Below are 20,946 nucleotides of genomic sequence, written 5' to 3'. Positions count from 1 at the left end.
AGCAGTTAATTCAGAGTTTCTTCATTGTTTCGCCAACGTTGGCTTATCAGGAGCCATTCGCTTAGTCATTTTTTTCCCCCACGTGACAAACTCACAACGTGAACGTGAGGACGTATGGTTACTAGGCAACATGTTTAACAATGCCATTTGGCCACGGTTTAGGTAGAGACCTTACGCTTGTTGTTTTAAACTGAAAAAATGAGAAGGAAGTAAAAAGAAAAAAATCTTTTATTTAATATGTCAACAAAATATATGCAAATTCCGCGTGTATAAGAGAATTCCGTTTTCATGTGTAGATTCCGTCCACGTTTTCCGCATCACGGAAATCCTAGGGCCCTACTTAGTTGATCGACAGAACTGCTTTGATCGTTTTGGGCATTGAGTGCTTTTCATTTTTAATACTTAAAGTACATTTTCCGGATGATACTTACTTAAGTGACATTTTCAATGCAGGACATTTACTTGTACCGGAGTATTTTTACAGTGTGGTCTTAGTACTTTAACTTCAGTAAAGGATCGGAATATTCCTTCCAGCGCTGATTGTGATGTTAGGTATCAAAGCACTATCATCCAAATCTGTCCGCCGATGAATTCCTAATCGCCATCAGAGCCGGAGCATCAGCATGCAGCGGTGCTCCTCCACTCGCCGACCTTGTTCTCAACCATTTACCTCGTTAAAGCCGAGAGGTGATTAGTGTCGTCACTCGCAGGTCTCTTGAGTCACCATGCCAGCTGTGTACGTTCCTCTCCTCCTCTCTCCACCTCCCACTGTTAGCTCACCCTCCCATAATCCCCAGAAAAGCCTTTAAAGCTATAGTGCGCTATTTTAAAATAATGAACTTTTTTAATCCTCGGTGTCCTCGTTGATTTGACTTGATAAACGCTGTGTGGAGGAGGGGCGGGGGCGGTGCGCTTACGGAAGGCTTGCGTCATTTGGATACGCAGACAGGCCCTCATTTATCAACCTAACATAGAAACCTGCGCAGATATGAGCGCAGAAATCCTCTTACGACAGGCTTCATGTGGGATTCATGAAACGTTCGTATCACACCAATCCGAGCGTAAGAATGGTCGTACATTGATAAATGCAGCGGCTGGAAACGATCGTCATTTAAATATCACGCCCCAATATATTCTGGGTTTTGAGGCCTCGCCCCTACAATTTACAACATGGCGAGACGTAATCCGGCTGAGAAGCGGAACTTTTCAGAGGTGGAGATTGAAACCCTGATATCTCAGGTTCATTTGCACTAACGGGTGTACTATTTGGCAGCCTGAAAACTGGTATTAAAGGCTGTAGAAAGAATGCGGGATAAAAAGAGATCACTGATGCGGTCAACAGTGTTGCCGTAGTAAATCGGACTCCAGTTGAAGTTTAGCCTATTTAATTTATACATCCTTGACACATTTTCTATAGTCCTAATAGTAATATACAGGCTTCGACTGCAATCTATTAGGCCTACATGTAGGTGTACCTATAATTAAATAAACACACGGTAGCAGAGTTTATGCAGTGTCTTTTATTTTACTCGTGTTCGTCGGAACGAGGCAACAGCTGAGGGAGAGCGCGTGTCCTCCGCCCCCCCGTGCTGGACCCTGTCTCCTGACACCAGAGGGGCTGGAAAAACAAGCCAAAATAACTTGGTCAATGGCAGAAATAAATCATTCACTTGAAAGAGAAACAAAAACCTGAAGAATAAATAAAAATGTTGTGCATCGTCATGTTTCCTGTATTGAATATCATTGCCAAACAACACGCTATAGGCTACCTTTTAAAAGTGAGGAATAATATCCTGTCTCCTTCATATAGCCCTCAGTTGGTGTCTGTTCTGGACACTGCTCTCTGGGCATCGGGTCATCTGGCTCCATCACTACATTTATGGCACCGTGTCTTCCTGTGCGATGTTGTGCAGAACCCCACAGGCTAAAACAATGTTGCAGACCGGCGCATAGAGGTCTTCTAAAAGAGCCAGATCTGCCATTACTGATAAGTGATCAACTGATGACTTCTCCTTCTCCTGTTAAACTGATTATATGCTGCACCGCAAGTCCACACTGACTCAAAAACTTGCGTACACGAGTTCAGACCAGACGTGAGATTTGATCGCAGCCTACGCTCACGTCCAAATTGATAAATGCCGAGCTTTGCGTAGGAATCGGCGTAGGAATCGGTGTAGGAATCGGCGTAGGAATCGGCGTAGGAATCGGCGTAGGAATCGGCGTAGGAATCGGCGTACGCCCGTCGTACGCCTGTTTTAGGTCGTACTCACGTTTCATAAATGAGGGCCATAGTGCTTTTGTCATTACTTAGAATTCCTCAAGGGAAGCGACAGAAAACACGCACTATAGCTTTAACCCTTTCTTTTTTCTGATACAGTTTCTAAAAAGATACTTTTACAACAGTACTGTTGCCTTAAAGGAACACGCCGACTTATTGGGACTTTGTCTCATTCACAGTATCTCCCAGAGTTAGATAAGTCCATACATACCCTTCTCATCTCCGTGTGTGTCGTAACTTTGTCTGACGCCCCCACCGCTAGCCTAGCTTAGCACAGATCCTGGAGGTAAGCGGTTCCATCTAGCCTACTGCTCCTAGTGAGTGACAAAATAACGCCAACATTTTCCTATTTACATGTTGTGATTTGTATAGTCACAGCATGTACAAATAACAAGGTCACATGAGACACAGCCATCTTTTAACCGTATACAAACTGGGAACTATATTCTCAGAAAGGCGAAGCACTGCTACTCTCTGCTCGGGGCTTCTCAGGTCCTGCAAGGCAAGCATATCACTCCACCCAAGTAGCAGAAGTGGTCTAATATATATAGACCATAATCAAGAGGAGGACGGCACTCCAGTTCAATTATTCATCCATGGTTAGATGTTTTGGGCCGCCGCCCTTCCTCTGCAACAGTTGCACACTTTTGCATCTGGCAGTGTTGATTGGAGGGCTGTACTTCTCTTGATTTAGCTTTTTGCTTTTGAGGATTCTTGTGCACCCATTTACACATAACATTGTTAAGCATGTGGATTTATTATCATTTGGAAAGAAATAGAAGCTTGGCCATCCACTCTCAAATATGGGGCAACAGCCACACACTCACAAACACACACACACTCACTCACTCTGTGTTGGTCCAGTCTCCGAGGGCAACGTAGTAGCCACTCATGCATATTTTGGCAGCTTAAAGTGGCCTGCAACAGAACATAAAAATAATTCTGTTGTGCTCGTCATCTAACTATTCAGCCTCTTAAACACATCTGCAGGTTTAGACTCTTTATTCAAACATAGGAGGCAGCTGGCCACTCAGTGGTGCGGTGGGCACCCCGAGCTGTATGATTACCTTTCATTCACATGCATGCACACACACAAACACACCACGCTGGGTCTTCTTTTTCTCTATTGCATCTTTAAAGCTTCGGGCTGCAGTCTGCATGGGTGCGCGTGTTGGGGTTCGGCTCAATACAATCAATTCCAAATGTCAGTTTAAATTGGAACCAGTTTACTTAACGACAGATCATTCCCAATTATTTCCCCCGTGGCATTTGTTCTCACTCGCTTCATTATCGAGTGGAGAGAGTCTTCAAATCCAGAAAGAGATCCATCACGGCAATTTGCTGGAAATGAGAGTGACACTGACCCCTACCGCGGTACGCGCCCCCTAAAGCGCGTGCTTTGTGTTTGTACACAAACGTCGTCCCGCATCAGCGTCACCGACAGCGCCGACGGGGCGGCTGACGGGTGACTGACAGCAGGACACAGGGCAGAGTGTGGAGGACTCTGCTGCACCAAAACATAAGCCGTAGCTGTAATTTCATCCAAACGTCAAGTGAATGTTTTTCAAACTTTCAAACGGACTTCGAAAATTCTATTTCAAAGAGGGCAGGAAGCATGACCGGTCCATGTACAGTAAATGAGTCTCTGTTACCTGATTTGACAGAAGTCTATGCATTTACCTGTTATTTCTGACAATTTGATGAACAAAAAGGTCTACTATGCTTGAGTAAATAAAACCCCAATTAACAAAACTGGTTAAAAAAAGAATATGAATATTTAAGAGTCTGACTCTGGAGATAAAACAGAGATTAGCTCTAATATTCAAGTTTATGTTCTGCTCGTTTAACGGTTGTTTATTTTTAATTCTCAATTCTTATCATTTTGGCGCTGGTGATTTTCTTTTGGGGCTGGCTAAAACCTCTTTTTTTGGGGAAGGGGCGATAAAAGTAATTTATCAATAGTTTCTGGTTTTTGCATCTCCAGTGTGATATTTTGCGACTTTTCTCTTTTATTTACTTTTTTAAAACTTCTGGGATTTTGGACTTTTGCTTTGACCAAACATGACACCTCAGGCTCTAGGAAATAGTTTCAGGAACGTTTCACCTTATATTCTTTGAAAGTTTATGGATTAATTAAAGCCAGCATGGAGGTTGCAAGTCGCAGCTGTTCTTCATCTCTTCGCCTCCTTTCTTTACCTTCTCTCTCTCTCTCTCTCTCTCTCTCTCTCTCTCTCTCTCTCTCTCTCTCTCTCTCTCTCTATACCACTGAAATGTAAAAATAACTATTTGTATGGAAACCCCGCTGCTTTCTCACATGAACATACACACATTGGGCACATGATATCATTCAAACAGACACTAACACCTGTACACACTTGGCGTAGTGTTTGCACTCAGCTTGCTCCCTGTTGTGTTGACTGACAACACACACACACACACTCTCTCTCTCTCTCTCCCTCTCCCTTTTCCTATTTGCGACACCTGAGAGAGAGACACTTAACTCTCATCCAAACCCTGTCTGCCTGTCCTAAGGGGCCACCCCGGGCACTCGGCAGGGGCTGCCGCAGGTGCTGTGCCACAATCCTAGCTCTCTCCTCCTCTCCAAGCTTTCTAGTCCTCTGCCTCTTCCTCCCTGCGAATCCCTGCCTCCTCTTTACTTTCTCCATCTTCATCTGAGCCTTTGTTGCTGCCTCACCGCCTGTCCTGTTTACCGGGGCTAGGCCTGATGTTCTTTTTGTCCCGATTCGATTCTTTCCTGATTCATGCGCAGCGATTCGATTTGTATTGCGATTTTCTTTTTTGCTATTCTAGTGGTCTTGTGATTTGATAGTAAGTATTACTATTGTTATTCTTATTATTACACTTAATTGAGTCAGGATAACAAGAAAAGTTTCATGTGATGTACTCAATAATGACTGCGTTGGAACAACTTAAAAAGATCCATGCAAACTGTTGCCTTCATTTTTTTCTAATTGAGTCAGTGTAATATTTTTTGGAGTGTGAGGCATTTCTAAAACCTAATTGTTTTCTAAGAAGAATGCCCATCACAATAAAAGTCAGTCAGTGTGACACGTAATATGTAAAGAAGTACATAACATGGATTTTCTGCTTTCGCTCTGATTTGCTGGAAACGGATAAAAAAAACATTGAGACCCCTGCCTTGTTTATCTCTTTCTTATTCCTTCCACATTTCATCTTTCTCCCCGGCCTGCCTTCTTTCTGGCTGCCTCTTTTTCTTCCCTCTCTCTCCAACGCCCCCCTATCTTTAATTCTTTAACACTCTTCTCTTTGTATCTGACCTCATTGCTTAGGTCATCAGCGACGAGCCAGAGAGAGAAACAAGTGGTAGATGAAGCAGATAGAGAGAGAGCCTCGTGGCTAAGCCTTTCCCCCCCGTTAGGTCCGCGAGGAGCTGAAAGGCACTCTGCGTCCCGATTTAATAATGAATGAGTCAGATCAGTCTGTTTGACGCCACTCTCTGCTTCTCCTCCTCCTCTTCCTCACCTGTAATAAGCAGGGAGCAGAGCAAAGGGAACGTGAACTGGAACGTAACGCCCTCCTGGGGAGTCCCAAGAGGGAGCCAAAGTCTTTTCTTTCCACCGGCCTCATGTCCACTCCCTGTGTGTTCAGGGCTGCAGAGCCCTTGCTGTAGAAATGAGTTCTGGCAGAGAAGCATTGGCTTTGGACTCCTCATGCTTCCGGGCCCCATTGCAGGATTGTGGGAAGTATATATTCAGTGTTTTTGGTCTAATCTTTTTACCTGTTCAGAATGAAAGGCGCAGAGGCTCGGCTTACTTCCGTTTTGTAGAAGGAATCCTTTCCTTTTATTCACAAATCAATTTCTAAACCCTTCTATTCCATCTGCTGCTTTAGTGCTTCTATTACCGCAGCTTTTTTTTTTTTTTTTTTTTTATCCCTGAGTTGTTGTCACCTCTGCTTCTTTCTTACATCTCAGACAGGCAGTACACTGCCAACACACTCAAATTTAGCAAGTTGTCAGTCCATAGCTTCCCACAGGTAAATATCAGTAGTAAATCACAGCTCCAGATGGACAATATTAATGACTTGTATTAGCGCATATTAACATGATAACGTGTTCTTGTATTTAAATTCAAAATGTATTTTTCAAGCCTGCAGCTTTAACTGTAGCTGTGTAAGTTTTAAAAGCAGTGAGCAAAGCTGTTTAAATTTCTTTTTATAACAAGTTCAGCTCGGCAACCTGTGCACACCACACTGTGGCAGCATGCTTCTGTTATGCTTGCAAACCTGCCTTATTACCTGTAGGAACATGCCATATTTGATTTAACTTTTTGTCTCCCATACCCAAAGAGAATCCAGTCACTTTTCCCAGCTCCCGTTGTGCTAGGAAGGAGTAAACGAACCAACAAAGCTGAAAAGATTATGCAGAAATTTGTATTCTGCAGCATGTTCAGCCCTGCTTCCGGTGGGTCAGACTGCCTGGAAGTGTCCCACCACCCATAGAGCTGCAGGGTTTAGTGGTGACAAGTGCAGGGCAGAATAGAACCTCTGAGCAACTGCTGGTTAGTGTGTGGTTCCGTCGACAAACTTATAAGCTATAGTGAGAAAGAACAAAATGGTAAAAGCCAGCGGCAAGCAGGAAGGCAGGCTGCTGGATTAGTATTCAGCTGGCTGCAGACAACAGAGCCGATCTGTTGGTGTTTGCCCTGTGGCTGTTGTCTCGCTGTCAGGTTAGCCAATGGCACGTCAGAGCTCAGCTCTCTGGCCTGAGCAGCTCGTGACTGTAATACACTCTCGCTCTAGCTCTCTCACCGGCTCGCCTTCCACACGCCAGTCTGCCACTGACCGCTTCCATCATTTCTTTAAATCTGATCTAGTCAAGAGAGGTTTGCTTGACACACATGAAGCTTTTTGCCAGTTCTTATGCCTCCAGTTACATAATCATACTTTGGACCCTAACCCTTTTTACTTTTTTCCATTTTTGAGCAATGAACATCTAAAAAGAATCCAAGCTAGGAATCACTACCACACAGAACTATGCAAATTCAACATTGTGTCCATTGTAGGAATAGTGTCTCCCAATATAGAATCATGCATTGCAAGAAAACCTCCACATCAGTGAACTAATAAACCCCCTAATCAAATCTTCCCTGTTAGCTTGTAATCCACAGATTTATGAGGCACTTTTTCTCTACGTTCTGTCTTTCATTTCCTTAGACTTGGCATGCATTTATGACTCAGCTGACAATTTAATCAAACATTTTTCTTCCAGTATTTCTATTAAAGTAGAGGGGGCATGAATGTCACGCAGAAAACCTACCTAGCGTGGATAACAACATTGATTGATGCATGCTGTACATAGTGAACATGTCTAGTAAAATGCATACTGCCTGTTTTGTTAAGTAATGTTACAACAAGAAACTCAATTGTAAAAACAATAACTTTTTTTCACTCATCATTTGTAGAGCAAGTTAAGTGGCTTCAAAGTGGCAGGTTAAAACGTTTTTTTTTTAATATATTTCCAAATGATCATCATTATCTAATTTTAGTTATGTGTTTCAAGACTTGGTGTTCCCTAATTAGCTGCCAGAGGTGAAAAGTATATTTTCTGCGTATTACTTGGTTTCAACAAAAATTCCGTGATGAGAACTTTTTTTAAAGGTACCCTGTTGAGTTATTTGAGTCGCCATAAAGCAAAACATGTGAAATACAAAAAAAATGTGATAAGCAAATCCACATACTGTATCTTTTACCAGCCCATGTAACTCCACAGGATATATTAAATAAACCTTCTTTATACAGCAGGTAGGAATAATATTTTCCATTAAAGAAGAAATCCATCCAAATGTAGACATGAAGAAGTGTGGCTGTCAAAAACACTCTTCTCTCATTAGGAGTTAAGTGTTACTTTTTCACTTATCTTTAATGTAGTGTATTTATACTTTTTTTTTTTTTATTCTTTTTTGGCCATTTTAGGCCTTTTATTTATGGGACAGATGAAGACATGAAAGGGGAGAGAGAAAGGGGGGAATGGTGTGCAGCAAAGGGCCGCAGGTCGGAGTCGAACCCGCGGCCGCTGCGTCGAGGAGCAAACGTCTGTATATGGGCGCGTGCTCTACCAAGTGAGCTACCTAGGCGCCCAAAATACATATGTTTTTATGATAATAAAGAGGCATGGTTTACTTCACAGGGTGTGTATTTCAGTTGCTGCATCACCTGGGTCACATAACGGTGATATAACCAAAAGATGTATCCTGGAATTCATTCAAAAACTTTATTTTGTTCAGAAAAGCAATAAATAAATAATAATTTTAAATTTGACTGAAAGAAACAATTATATTGTTAATCGCAATTATTTCTGAGACAGTTAATTGTACAGTAACATTTGGGCCCCTATTTTAGCGATCTAAGCGCACTGCGTGAAGCGCCTGGCACAGGTGCGTTTAGGGCGTGTCCAAATCCACTTTTGCTAAAAGGGTCCGTGCGCCGGGCACATGGTTCAAAAGGGTTGTACTTGGTGTCTTCATTAATTCATAAGTGTGTTTTGGGCGTAACATGCAATAAACCAATCAGAGATCATCTCCCATTCCCTTTAAAAGCCAGGCATGTTTGGACCTTGGGGCATTGCTATTATGTTGGAGGATTTCCACCGTAATATTTTTATTTGTAATCATTTGCATGTTTGTGTGCTGCTGCGCTTCTGTGTGTGTGTGTGTGTGTGTGTGTGTGTGTGTGTGTGTGTGTGTGTGTGTGTGTGTGTGTGTGTGTGTGTGTGTGTGTGTGTGACAAGCATAGTGTGCACACGCTGTGCATAAGACTAGGCGCATTTTACTAATTTGCTGTTAAAATAACAATGAAATGCTGCACTATAGACTTTAGAACAGGTTTTTGTTGGTCAATGGCATGATCACTTCCTGCTGCCTCAAGATAACAATACTCCCAGAATGCACACCTGCCTGTAAGACCAGCACGCCCATGGGCGCACAGATGGGTGCAGGTGCATTTGCTGTTTTAACGACGTGGGCAACGGGCGGTCTTAAAATGGCAAAGACACTTGCGTCGGGCTTTGTGCCGCGCTGCTCCGGGTGCAAGACAGGGCCCTTGGAATTGTTACAGGCCTAATTTGTACCTGATGCATCGGTCTGACATATTTCTGTCAACCTCCACGATCTCCACTGCATCACCATCCGTTTTCAGTGGCAATGAAGAGAAGATGTGGTGCTCTATAGTGAGCAGGGCCAAAACTAATAAATTGCTGCATCATAAACAAGCTCTTTGTGTCTCTTGGCCTCAGCCACTGCAGAAATGGTTGTTACTGTAAAAACAAATCACAGCAGTTGAAGTTACGGCTGCCGTAACTTGTCATACAACAATTCAATTGCTGCAGTTTACAATTGCTACTTTATAAAGATATTACACACCACAAAGTCTTACAGACAGATACAAAAACCTCGAAAGCATCTTTATGACATTTCAGTCCTCCTTTATCGTGTAAAATTAAACTCAATTGAATTTGATTAAAATGCAACAAAATAAAAAACATTGCTGCAGTTTAGAAATACCCCCATTTTACTCATTGTAGTAATGACATTCAAGACACTTTCTTTTATGTTAACGAATATAAAAGCATCCTTAAAGGAACTGCAGTAAATGTTGCTCTCTTTGGGAGTACTGTCAGTTGTTTTAATTTTACGTAAAACTGACAATTTAGATCTGTAATACATTTGCGCGGCCCGTTTTTGTGGACTTTGATTCAGTCACAGACAGTACTGATTAAAGTAGCATCACACACCACAATGTGCTCAGATACAAGGTAGGTTTTAATGGAGACGGATCTCTTTGAAATGAGTGTTGTTGCCCTCCAGGCTTCACGCTTCAAGCGATTTAATCCCAACAGTGAACTATGTAAAGTTCCTTTTCCCACTGGAAGAAAACCCCACTAACATCTGGCTTTTGTCTTTAGTGGGAAAGGTTACAGTCGGCCTTCATTCCCAGGACAAATGACTCTGCAGTGGTCGCCGTTATTTATCGGCTCCAGCTCCCATCGGCAGGCAATATCACACCTGACCTGACACGCTAATTTTAGCCGGTTCGATGCTGTGATGCTTGTCACATCCGTCGGTACCTTTTGTGACTCCTTGTCATCTCAGCCACAAATTCTGTCCGTCTCCGTTCAAAAATCGTTCCAAATTAGTTGGCATTGAGTAACCACCATAACATTTTCCCTGGTGGCTATGCTGCTTTCTCTATGACGTGCCCCGAAAAAGAAAACCCCAGGAAAAAAAAATGAAAGCCATACTCATTTACTGGCAATGGGAAAGGATCCTATGATCTATTTTTATTCTATTTTTTAAATGTAGGTTTTTCCCGCATTTAAAAAAACAAAACAAAAAAAAACTGCATATATGTGCTAATTTTGCTGTGTAAAGGGTATAACAGAAGGGTAATATGACCAAGGTTGGAAAATATTGTTTTCTTAGCTCTTGACTTAATATGAGTTGTGAATTTAGGTGAATTATTTGGCATTGTACTAATCAAACAATAGGAAAATCATTTCTTAAAGTGCTCATATTATGCTCATTTTCAGGTTCATAATTGTATTTCGAGGTTATATCAGAATAGGTTTACATGGTTTAATTTTCAAAAAACACCATATTTTTGTTGTACTGCACATTGCTGCAGCTCCTGTTTTCACCCTGTGTGTTGAGCTCTGTGTTTTAGCTGCAGAGTGAGACATCGCACTTCTGTTCCATCTTTGTTGGGAGTCGCACATGTGCAGTAGCTAGGTAAGGACTACTAGCCAGTCAGAAGCAGAGTATGAGGGCATGCCCTGACAGTAGCTAGGTAAGGACTACTAGCCAGTCAGAAGCAGAGTATGAGGGCATGCTACGCTAGCAGCTAGGTGAGCATTATAACGTGTGTTCCAAAGTGACCAAGTTTGTCTCTGAAGTAAAGGCTGGACTACAATAGAGCTGTTTGGAGCAGTTGGTGAACAGTGTTTTCTGTTGGAGATGGTAAGTCCCTTTGGGGGGGACTTTGGGCTTTTTCACTTTGTAAACCTATAACCTGCACAAAAAAGATATATAACACAAAGGAAAGGGGGGAAAAAAAAGCATAATATGAGCACTTTAAAGTCACCTGAGTTAGCACATTTAAAGAATAGTTGTGAAGCAGCTTCTGTATCTTTGTTGGACCTGTAAGCTACAGTAAATGGTTCCATATTTATCTTTGAACTGCAGTTTCTCAACCAGGTTGGAGGGATTCAGTTCATGACACCGTGGACTGTTTGGTGTTTTTTTTTTTTTTTTTTCTTCCATGTTTTCAGCGCTTTGACTCATTTGAATTCTGTCGTCAGTCTCGGGAAGTGCACTGTCAAAGTCTCTGTCGCTCCGTCCGTTTAAATCATCATTCTTCTTTTAACCATTACAGTTTTCACACAAAAATGTGGGATTGGTGCGGGTGGTTGTGTGCATGCTGATTCCTATTCCCTTTGAGCTCTAGGTGTGATGGAGCGGTTGGGGAGGAGGTGAGAGCTGCAGCCTGACTAACTTAGCACCTCTTCCCTTGTGGAGGTTGAGCTCAATTCCATCTGTCTTCTTTTCTTTGGGTTTGCGTCCGTCTCTCTGCTGTTGATTTCTATACGTTTCCCTTTCAGTCTTTTGGCCTCCCGCTATGGAAGTACATTGACGACAAAAGATTTGAGAGAGCTCACAACAAATTTGAGTGCATCTCAGTCAGCGCGCAGGCAGGGATTTGTACAACGGAATTGGATTTGTGCACGAGGGAGGACAGACTCCTGAGCATAGTGATGATTTGAGCGTACAAGAGGAATTGTGTAACTGCATTTGAGCCAGTGACAGGGATTCTCTCACTCGTAATGATCAAAGCTGCTCGTGCTCATCTTTTGGCAGTCTGAATACCCTGAGCGCAAACTCCAACCATGAGCAGAGAGTCACCTGTTCAATTTCCTTCTACTTTCAAAATAAAAGCTGGGACACTCGCGTCCAGATTAAGACAGGGAGCAGTTTTTTGTGCACTCTTTTAAAATCAAAATGCGTCAACACTAAATGACTAACATCACGTTAAAGTACTTACTAGCTATATAACATAATGGATAGTGAGCTACATGTTGACTTCTAATGCTAGTGCTATCTCTCTAATCTATTTATCTAATCTATGCTAGATTTTCTGAACCAGATGTTTTCTTATTTCTGCTTTTTCCATTTTTATGAATCATTTTAAAAAATAATTTCCAATTAATTGTTGGAACCATTATAAGAAAATCATTTATGAGTGAGGCTTTTCATTGTCACTCAGAAATCTAATGAGCCTAGTATGGGCTGGTTGGGTATACAGTGATCTCATCTGACTACACGTGGGATTAAAAAAAACAAAAACTAATGGTTCAAACAACACAAAAATCATAAGTGCATTTCTATGGGCTGTGGCTGCATTCAGAATGGCAACATTTTCAGCATAGGCGGGGAGCAAGTAAGGGGATCAGTTGGGCACCTAGAATTTGGCTACGCTCCAATCCACACGTAGCCTAGAAATCTAGATGCACCCTAGCAGCAGCAAATGTAATTAGCAGCCAGGGTCAGTCTATCAACTCTCCGTTGGCCTGCGAGCTGGAAAAACCAAACTCTGGTCAGGCCAATCACATCGTGTATAGAGTCGGTGGGCGGGCTTATGGCTGCTGCTGCTGGGAACAGCGGTCTTCTGCTATTGTCTTTGTTGCTCTGGTTGGTTGTAGCGCTATCCTATTATCCTACATGTTGTCCTAAACAGTCTCATTGTTGCCAATAGCTCCATACAGACAAATACATTACAAAGCTGACTTTTTTATGTTGGTGTCTGTGCGCTCCTAGATGTTGACTTGCAGATTGAGTAGGTAGCGCTCGGGAATTAGTTTTGTGCTCTCTCATCACTTTACTTTCATAGGTCTTCTATGTAGTTCTTTTTTTGTCCATTGTTTTGACTTTAGCTTGCACTTTCTAATCTCTCATCTGTCGTTCACCATTACTGTCCATTTCCCTCTGTCCCTTTTTGTCTTTCCCTCTCTCCTTCCTCGCGTCCTTTGTCTGACTCTCCTTTTCCCTCCCATCCCGCTGGGCAGGGAGGACTTTTGATGCAGGGCTGATATCTATTCACGCGGGTCATTCATCAGCACAGTGTCGCTCTTTAAGCAGCGAGCAGGAAGCCAGATCAATAAGATGGCTGAACGGATGGATCTCTTAAAAGTACTTCTCAGCCGGGAGAGATAAGAGAATTTTTTTTATTTATTTTTGGAATGGATGGCACTTTAAACCGTCTCACAGGGTGGGCAGGGGCGATGAATAAAGATCTGAACGCATCACAGCTGGTATTAAAATTGGCAAAGGCATTTAGATCGAAAAGGTGGTCAAACTTTTGAGAAAAATGTGCGAGGGGGGTCTCGCTGGAAGGCCCATGTGTCTAAAGAAGTTATGCTTCAACGTTTCAAATGAAATCCTATTCCGACCCTTGAAAGATCCTATTCCTGTGATCTTAAAGAAAAGAAGAAAAGAGACTTTGTAGTCCACTTTTCCTGATTTCTTGTGTGCACGTGAACAGACGTATTAGCAGTGGTGACTTGAATGTCTCTTTAGTAGGCAACACTTGTTTTTCTACAGCGCTGTATATATACATGCATGGTGTTTCTTTTCTTAAGTACTTTCATAACTTCAAATAGAACCCAATTAAAATCATTTGTATTGTTAACCTTTTTCTTCTGCCACGTTCAGTATTTGAGTGCTTGGCGCTGTGAATAATGTGGAAACGGTGTTGATTGCATGAATAGTAAATTAGATCATAAATATTACAGCGTGCCGCTGCTCAGATTAATCTTCCATCAGCTGCACTGACAGCGATCACAGGCTGTAAACGGTAAGACAGCATTAACTTTGTATTATGGGGAGGCATTTTCTAGTCTAGTGTGTTTTTATGAATGTAAAATGTAGTTCATTAGTCTGTAAAACCCTAAATAAACATATCGTTAGAGCTGAGTTTAAAACACATATATTTTGTCTCATTGAGACATTATAATTCAGTGTCCCACTGCTCCGTTTTCTAGTCCTAGAGACTTTGTGTTCACACATCAGAATTCAGCCTTCCTCGATGACATAAATTCGCAAATGTCCGGATGTTTTTTTTTTCCGGAGGACAATCTGAGATGATGTTTGGATCGCTGGTGTTAAGGCATTTCGCCCTCCTGCTGCTGACACTTGGCTCATCAGCAGCCGGTTGCCAACACTGACCTGAGCTGAAATGTAGGAAGTCTGGCCCACAGAGCCACAGGAACGCTGACAGGAAATCAGCAAACACTCGGGGAAAGAAGTAGAGATTGCAGGAGATGTTTTCTCTGATGTTTGCGCACGCACGCACACACACACGCACGCACTCTCTTCTTTTATTCTTGTGGGTTTTTCTTACCTGTTGTCCTCACTGCTTCCTAAGTGCAAGTGTGAAAGCAGCACACACACTCTCTATCTCTCTTTTTGTCTGTAGTCTTGTGGGTTTTTGTGAAAGCAGCATACACACACACACACACACACACACACACACACACACACACACACACACACAAAAAACCACCTCTCCAAGACATGTCACCCCTGCCTTCATCGCCTTAAGGTGATTTTTTTTTCGAGAGAGAGCAAAGAACTCTGAGTTTTGATTCTTTGTGTATTTTATTTGCCCAAATGTGGAAAACAATGAAAATGGAGTAGGGAAAAAAAAAAAAAACATGAAGTACTCAACCAAAAATGAAAAATAAAATAAAAAGTTCTGCAGTGCTAAAAAATCCTATCCAGCCAAAGAAAGAGAATTCAAAGTAAACAAATCAAGATGACAAAGATGCTACTTAACGGCAAAACAGAAGAGGAGGAGAATCATCCAGAAATAAACATGGGACATAAAATAACATTCATGCAAGTAGGCATGGGCCGGTTACCGGTTTCAAGTTATACCGACTTTAAAAAGTCACGGTTTCAAAACCACTAAAGTTTTTTTGTCATGCCCTTCCTGCTGTATAAGCTGTTTTTTATGAGTTGTCAAAGAAAATCCCTGTCCCTGCCAGTGTGCAGTGAGTTTAAAAACAAACTACATTGTGTTCAATGGAGAATTTTCTTTTCAAAATAATACATTTTAAAGCTGTAATTGCAATACCGTGAAATGTATTTTTGCTGAAGGTTATCATATCATCAGAATCTCATACCGGCCCATGCCTGAATGCAAGTATAATAAAAACAGGGGCCCAGATGTACGTACATTCGCGAATGTAGCGTTATCAGCGCCATGGCCAACCCGCAGAAAACGCTGTGATACTTAGCTTACGTCGTATTTACCAAACTGGGGAATCGGCGCCTTTCTCCGCCCACTATACCGTAAATTGCCGCATTCAAACGAGCAATTGAATGGGCCTGCTTCTCTTTTTCTACCATGGATCAGCCATCAAGTCAGTCAAAACAGCGAAAACTAAGATTTAGCGATGACTAAGTTGATCTGCTTGTTCATGAGGTAACAGCTTGATGCGTGTTATTTCGGCATTAGTGGTAGAGAATGTATGTATTGACTAGTGCGCTGTAGCAAAGCGTTAAGTACTGGTGCTATGATAGGGCTGAGTGCAGACCGCGATATCCCAAATGCTGACGCTATGACTGTTTGAAATTATCCTGATGCCAATATATGTAATGTAGCGAGGAGTTTAACAACTGCTGGAATGGAATGTGAACGCTGAGTCGGAGATTCAATGTCATCTTCGATTTCTTCCAGTAACTGTAATATTGCATGGCTGCTTAATCTGTAACGCTTAATGACTTTATGACGTGATCCTTGTGGCAAAATCTTTTCAGCTCGTCTCCTTGGCCTTGCTCGGATTACTGCCGCCATTTCACCAGGAGGCATATGTGAGGAAACCCGCTTGCGGCTGGTTTACACCTGCTTTTAAGAGGTTGAGAATTTTCACCGCAAAACAGAGGCGCACTTTCACTGGCGCTGTTTTTACATACAGCGCAATACATAATCAGGCGCACTTCACGCTTCCCCTCCCATCTCTTTTTGGGAAACTCCCCCTTTCCCCTTTACCCTCCCGTGAATGCATATGCATGACACGGAAAAGCACAATTTGCCATTTTCAGTCCCCGCGACAGGCAGTCTGCGCTTTTACCTCAGTGAGGCCTGTTTGTACGTACCTCGCCATGCTTTTACGCGCACGATGCGAAAAAAATACGCCTGAAGTGGGCGCAAGTAGTGGAGCGTTAGTACATCCGGCCCATAGTTGAAGTTGAAGTATGTCTGGGGGTGTACAAATGTAAAGGTCTCTGATTTTGCACCCTCCAGAAAAACTGCAGTCTCGTGGAAAGTGCAACAGGTAGTTGGCCTCTCTGCCTCTCTCGACAGCTGCCTCCTCCATCTGGCAGCATTTCATAATTGTACCTCGGCTATTGTGAACCAGTGACATCCTCCTCAGTTATTTTAGACACTGTAACTGTGAAGACATGTTAAGTTGTGATTCTATATGTGATATGATTCTATATGTGGTCACATATATATAGAGCAGGCTGGATTTTTGAAACTGGACACAAACTATTTGAACCCCCACAGCAGGAGGCTGTGGTCCATCAGGGCCAAAACCTCACGCCATAAAAACCTTTTGTTCCCGTTTGTCAGCCTCGTTAACAAGGCCCCGGACCCCCACTGACATTACTCTTTTTTTTTTTTTTTTTTTTATTACTCCTTAATCCTACATCTTGGACTATATACCTGTCCTCTGCACACATTCTATATATCTTGAACTTTTGTACATGCCTGTAACGTTTTTGCACATCCTGCACACCCTCTTTTTTTCCTTTATTAATGTTTAGTATGTTTATGTATGCACCAACGACCTAGGCAAATTCCTTTTAAGTGTTACTTAACTACTTGGCAGTTTATCCTTTTCTGATTCTTAAATGCACAAGAAATGGGACTGTATATCGATATAATCTTTGTTAATTGTTTAATGGTAATGTTGGCTGCTGTTGGATGTACACACTGCAGTGATATGTTAAAGCAACTTTCAAAGTCATACTTATCGTAGCCTATGACACGTTTTTGTCAGGAGGCAAAACAACTACTGAAGGTTGGTCCACAAGCTCATTAAATAATTATACAGAGCAATGTAATCACCTCTCCTGTCAAGCGCTGTCAGACCAAAACACACGTGAATATGCATAAGTTCTACGCAGAAAACCCCTGCTCATTGATTCATCTGTGTACGGACGAAACTGCTACACATGGCCGTGCACTTGTTGGCTTCAAACACTCCCCGAGTTTCTCCACTCCGTCATTCAGTCTTTTTCTCCCGTTTTGATCGGTGTCTTCCTCTCCGCCGTCTGTCCACAGCTGCTTCCTGTCCCTGCTCCTCGTGGCCGCCGTGGTTTGGAAGATCAAACAAAGCTGCTGGGCGTCACGGCGACGAGAGGTAAGTCAGAGACTCAAGCTGACGGCTGATATAGATTTTGGCTACTCTGGTAGGTAAATGACCAAAGCACAGCTGTTGTTTTATATACATTTTGCCCGCTATTAAGCTCCTGGAAATATAAAGATACTCAGAGGTACCTTGGGTAAATGGATCCTAGGACTTTGCAACATGTATCTCTGCTAGAAAGCTCCAATATGAATTTGTATAGTTGGTAGTATAAGCTGAATTACTCTGATGGGTTTTGTATTCCAGAGGTGAACTGGGAATGTATGTTCTCAAATCACCAAGATTTATGATCAGAAACATTTTCAATTAAGAACAGTTTTTGCTTCGACTCTGGTCTGGCCCAGACTATTTTTTTTGTCCAAACAAAGAAACCCAAATACATATAATGGTAAACCAACCAATTACATCAACAATTATTGTGTAACATCTTCTTGCTAATAGCTAAGCTACTGTATCGCGTTCATTGTGCCGGTGTATTTTCTGCCTTGGAGCGGTGCTAAAAAAAGTTAGCTAAAAAGTAGACTCCTTTATTTTGGGAAAACTTTGAAGCTGAAATCAACATTGTAATCACAGTCAGTTGGTCTCACTTCCTTATGAAACCTCTACAGAGTACTCAAAGTTACTATATTTTTCTGTGGGGGAATTCTATCGTGCTAACGTGTTTGTTTGTTAGCTTGATAGCTAGCTAAGTTTGCTGGTTACTAAGAATATCATTCAGACTGTCCGAGACACCAGAGGCTTGTTTACATCTGAAGTTTGACACTGACCCCATATAACGACTGTCATCACCAACATTCACAGATTCTTAGTCTTGCCTTTTTAGGCAACAGCTGACACAAATTCTTCTTATTCAAAACCTATTAATTAATTTAAAAAAGCAAACAAGGTAAAAATGCTAGATTCAGATGAGAAGCTGGATGGAGGGATTTGCATTGAAGAAGTGTAAAGAGAGAGTTGGAGGTGTGTGTGCTGTGGCTCGGCACTAAAGCCTAGTGAATTAGATGCTGAAGTAATTGTCGCTCATGGCACACCACAACCTTTCGGCCAGTTAATTAATATTTTTCAAAAATTGCAAACGCTAAGCAATACAGGGATGCAGAAGCTTCCCCCCCCCACCCCCGGCAGCGGGCCAGCATAGAGGTGCTTGTGATTGTAAACCATTCCCTTCTGACTCGCATCTTCTCTCTGGTGCTAAAAAATGGACACTATGAATCCCTAAAAAATTTAGTCCCATTCGATTTCTAATTTTCTTTAATCAAAATAATGATTACAAACTTTTTAAATTTAAGTTTTGGCTTGTTCTGGATTTCATGAGTTGTAAATGGCCTAAGAAATGAACATGGAGGAAACACTCAGTTTTAATACTTTGTGATTTAGGCTCTACCTTTGGGCAGAGCCAAGGTAGCTGTTCCACACTCTATGCTAAGCTCAGCTTACTGGCTGCTGGCCTTTTATTGGACCGACTATATGAGATTGATATCGAATGTCTCAACAAGCAAGGGAATAAGCGTATTTCCCAAAATGCTCAACTATTTCTTTTTTTTATGGGATGTTTCCCCAAAGCTCCATAATGGGACCAGCGTTCTGCAGTACCTTCTGCCACTGGGAATAATTGGGAAACACAGGAGTGATTTTTTTTTTCTATCAGTGCAGACAAATGTGTAGTTGTAGGTTTCGGAATCAACCAGTGACATATCATTCCTATTGATAATTAGTTCAGCGATTGTATCCATTTGTGGATGTCGCACAATTACCCACAACTGAACACAGATGAGTCGACGTTTTAATTACTGGAGCAAAGAATCTGGGCATTCGCTTTGAGTCGTGGGAACAATACATCAAGCCTCGTATTGAGTCATTTACAGGTGGATTTGTTTGGACGCAACTATTCTTGAAACGAATCCAGGGAAGACGGGTAAAAAAAAAGATCATTTTGGTACGTGTGGACGGGGCCTCAGTCGATTCACTTTTGTGCTTTTTGTATCCTCATTTGAAGTGCAGCCATTTCCATGACAGGCTGTACTAGGAGCCTAATAGATGCTTTGATCTCGAGCCGGCTTGATTGCTGTGATGTTTTTTTAAGACCACGCAAAGAAAACCTAAAATTAGATAAATGGCAGATTATTCAACATACGGCAGCACAAATGCTGACCAGGACAGAGGCAGAGCTCGCATTATTGTCTGGCTGTTTGTTTCTAGAAGGATTTTATTTATTACATTTAAAGATTGTGTTATTTGGATCATCAAATCATTCATTTGAATTATTTATGCCTTATTGCGCATGACTTTTCAAATATGTTCCTTCTATATTCAATGCAGCTAAAAAACATAATGACATACAGAACAGTAGACATTTGCAGCAGTCACATTTGATTCAAGCAAGGTGGTAATGTAGTAATCTGAATACTAACTGTCCATAGATGCATAAATGATGTGCATATTAATTATAAACCTGCAGATGTGTAAATACTCCAAAGTTCATGGACATCTAGGGTTTTTAAGCACTCAACATTTCCAAAACGTTTGTTTTAGGACATTTCAGAGTTTCATTTTAATATGTCAGTCATTACAGTAATCATAATTATTTGTTTCTGTGGCACAGATGGGGTGTCTTTCAAGCCACTATTGACTTAAAAGAAAAAAAATCTAAAATTATTTTTGACAGGACTGAACAGCAATCTGCCAAACTGTGGGAGGCACTGCAGGGTTCACAAAGGATTGAAAATGACAGACCATTTTCAGGTCTTTTAAAAATTCTGGAAAACCAAAATGAAGTAAAAAAAAAAATTCACATATTGATTCGTAGGAGAGAAAGTCTTACATCAAGCTGTCTGTATCATACCTGTGTATCAGGTTTAGAAAGTAGTAAATTATATACAGTACAGGCCAAAAGTTTGGACACACCTTCTCATTCAATGTGTTTCTTTATTTTCATGACTATTTACATTGTAGATTCTCACTGAAGGCATCAAAACTATAAATGAACACATATGGAATTATGTACTTAACAAAAAAGTGTGAAATAACTGAAAACATGTCTTATATTTTAGATTCTTCAAAGTAGCCACCCTTTGCTTTTTTAACTAACTGCAAACCCTTGGTGTTCTCTCAATGAGCTTCATGAGGTAGTCACCTGAAATGGTTTTACCTTCACAGGTGTGCTTTGTCAGGGTTAATTAGTGGAATTTTTTTCCTTATTAAT

At 41.7% G+C, this 20,946-nt stretch overlaps 1 protein-coding gene across 3 annotated transcripts in view; it reads left to right on the top strand.

The window, feature by feature from the left end:
- The window catches only part of atrn (attractin), a 175,428-nt gene that overhangs the window by 104,029 nt on the left and 50,453 nt on the right, over positions 1–20,946 (top strand). For 2 of the 3 annotated variants that reach the window (XM_028565848.1, XM_028565847.1), the window contains exon 26: positions 17,660–17,738. The exons of the other annotated variant lie outside the window; for it this stretch is intronic. In XM_028565848.1, coding sequence (XP_028421649.1) covers positions 17,660–17,738 — 79 coding nt within the window. The remainder of the gene's footprint in view (positions 1–17,659; positions 17,739–20,946) is intronic. 3 annotated transcript variants of the gene reach the window in all.

Source organism: Perca flavescens, chromosome 20 (assembly GCF_004354835.1).
Source record: "Perca flavescens isolate YP-PL-M2 chromosome 20, PFLA_1.0, whole genome shotgun sequence".
Taxonomy (NCBI): Eukaryota; Metazoa; Chordata; class Actinopteri; order Perciformes; family Percidae; genus Perca; species Perca flavescens.
The sequence above is the reverse complement of the archived record's forward strand: the minus strand, read 5'-3'. Positions and strand labels throughout refer to the sequence as shown.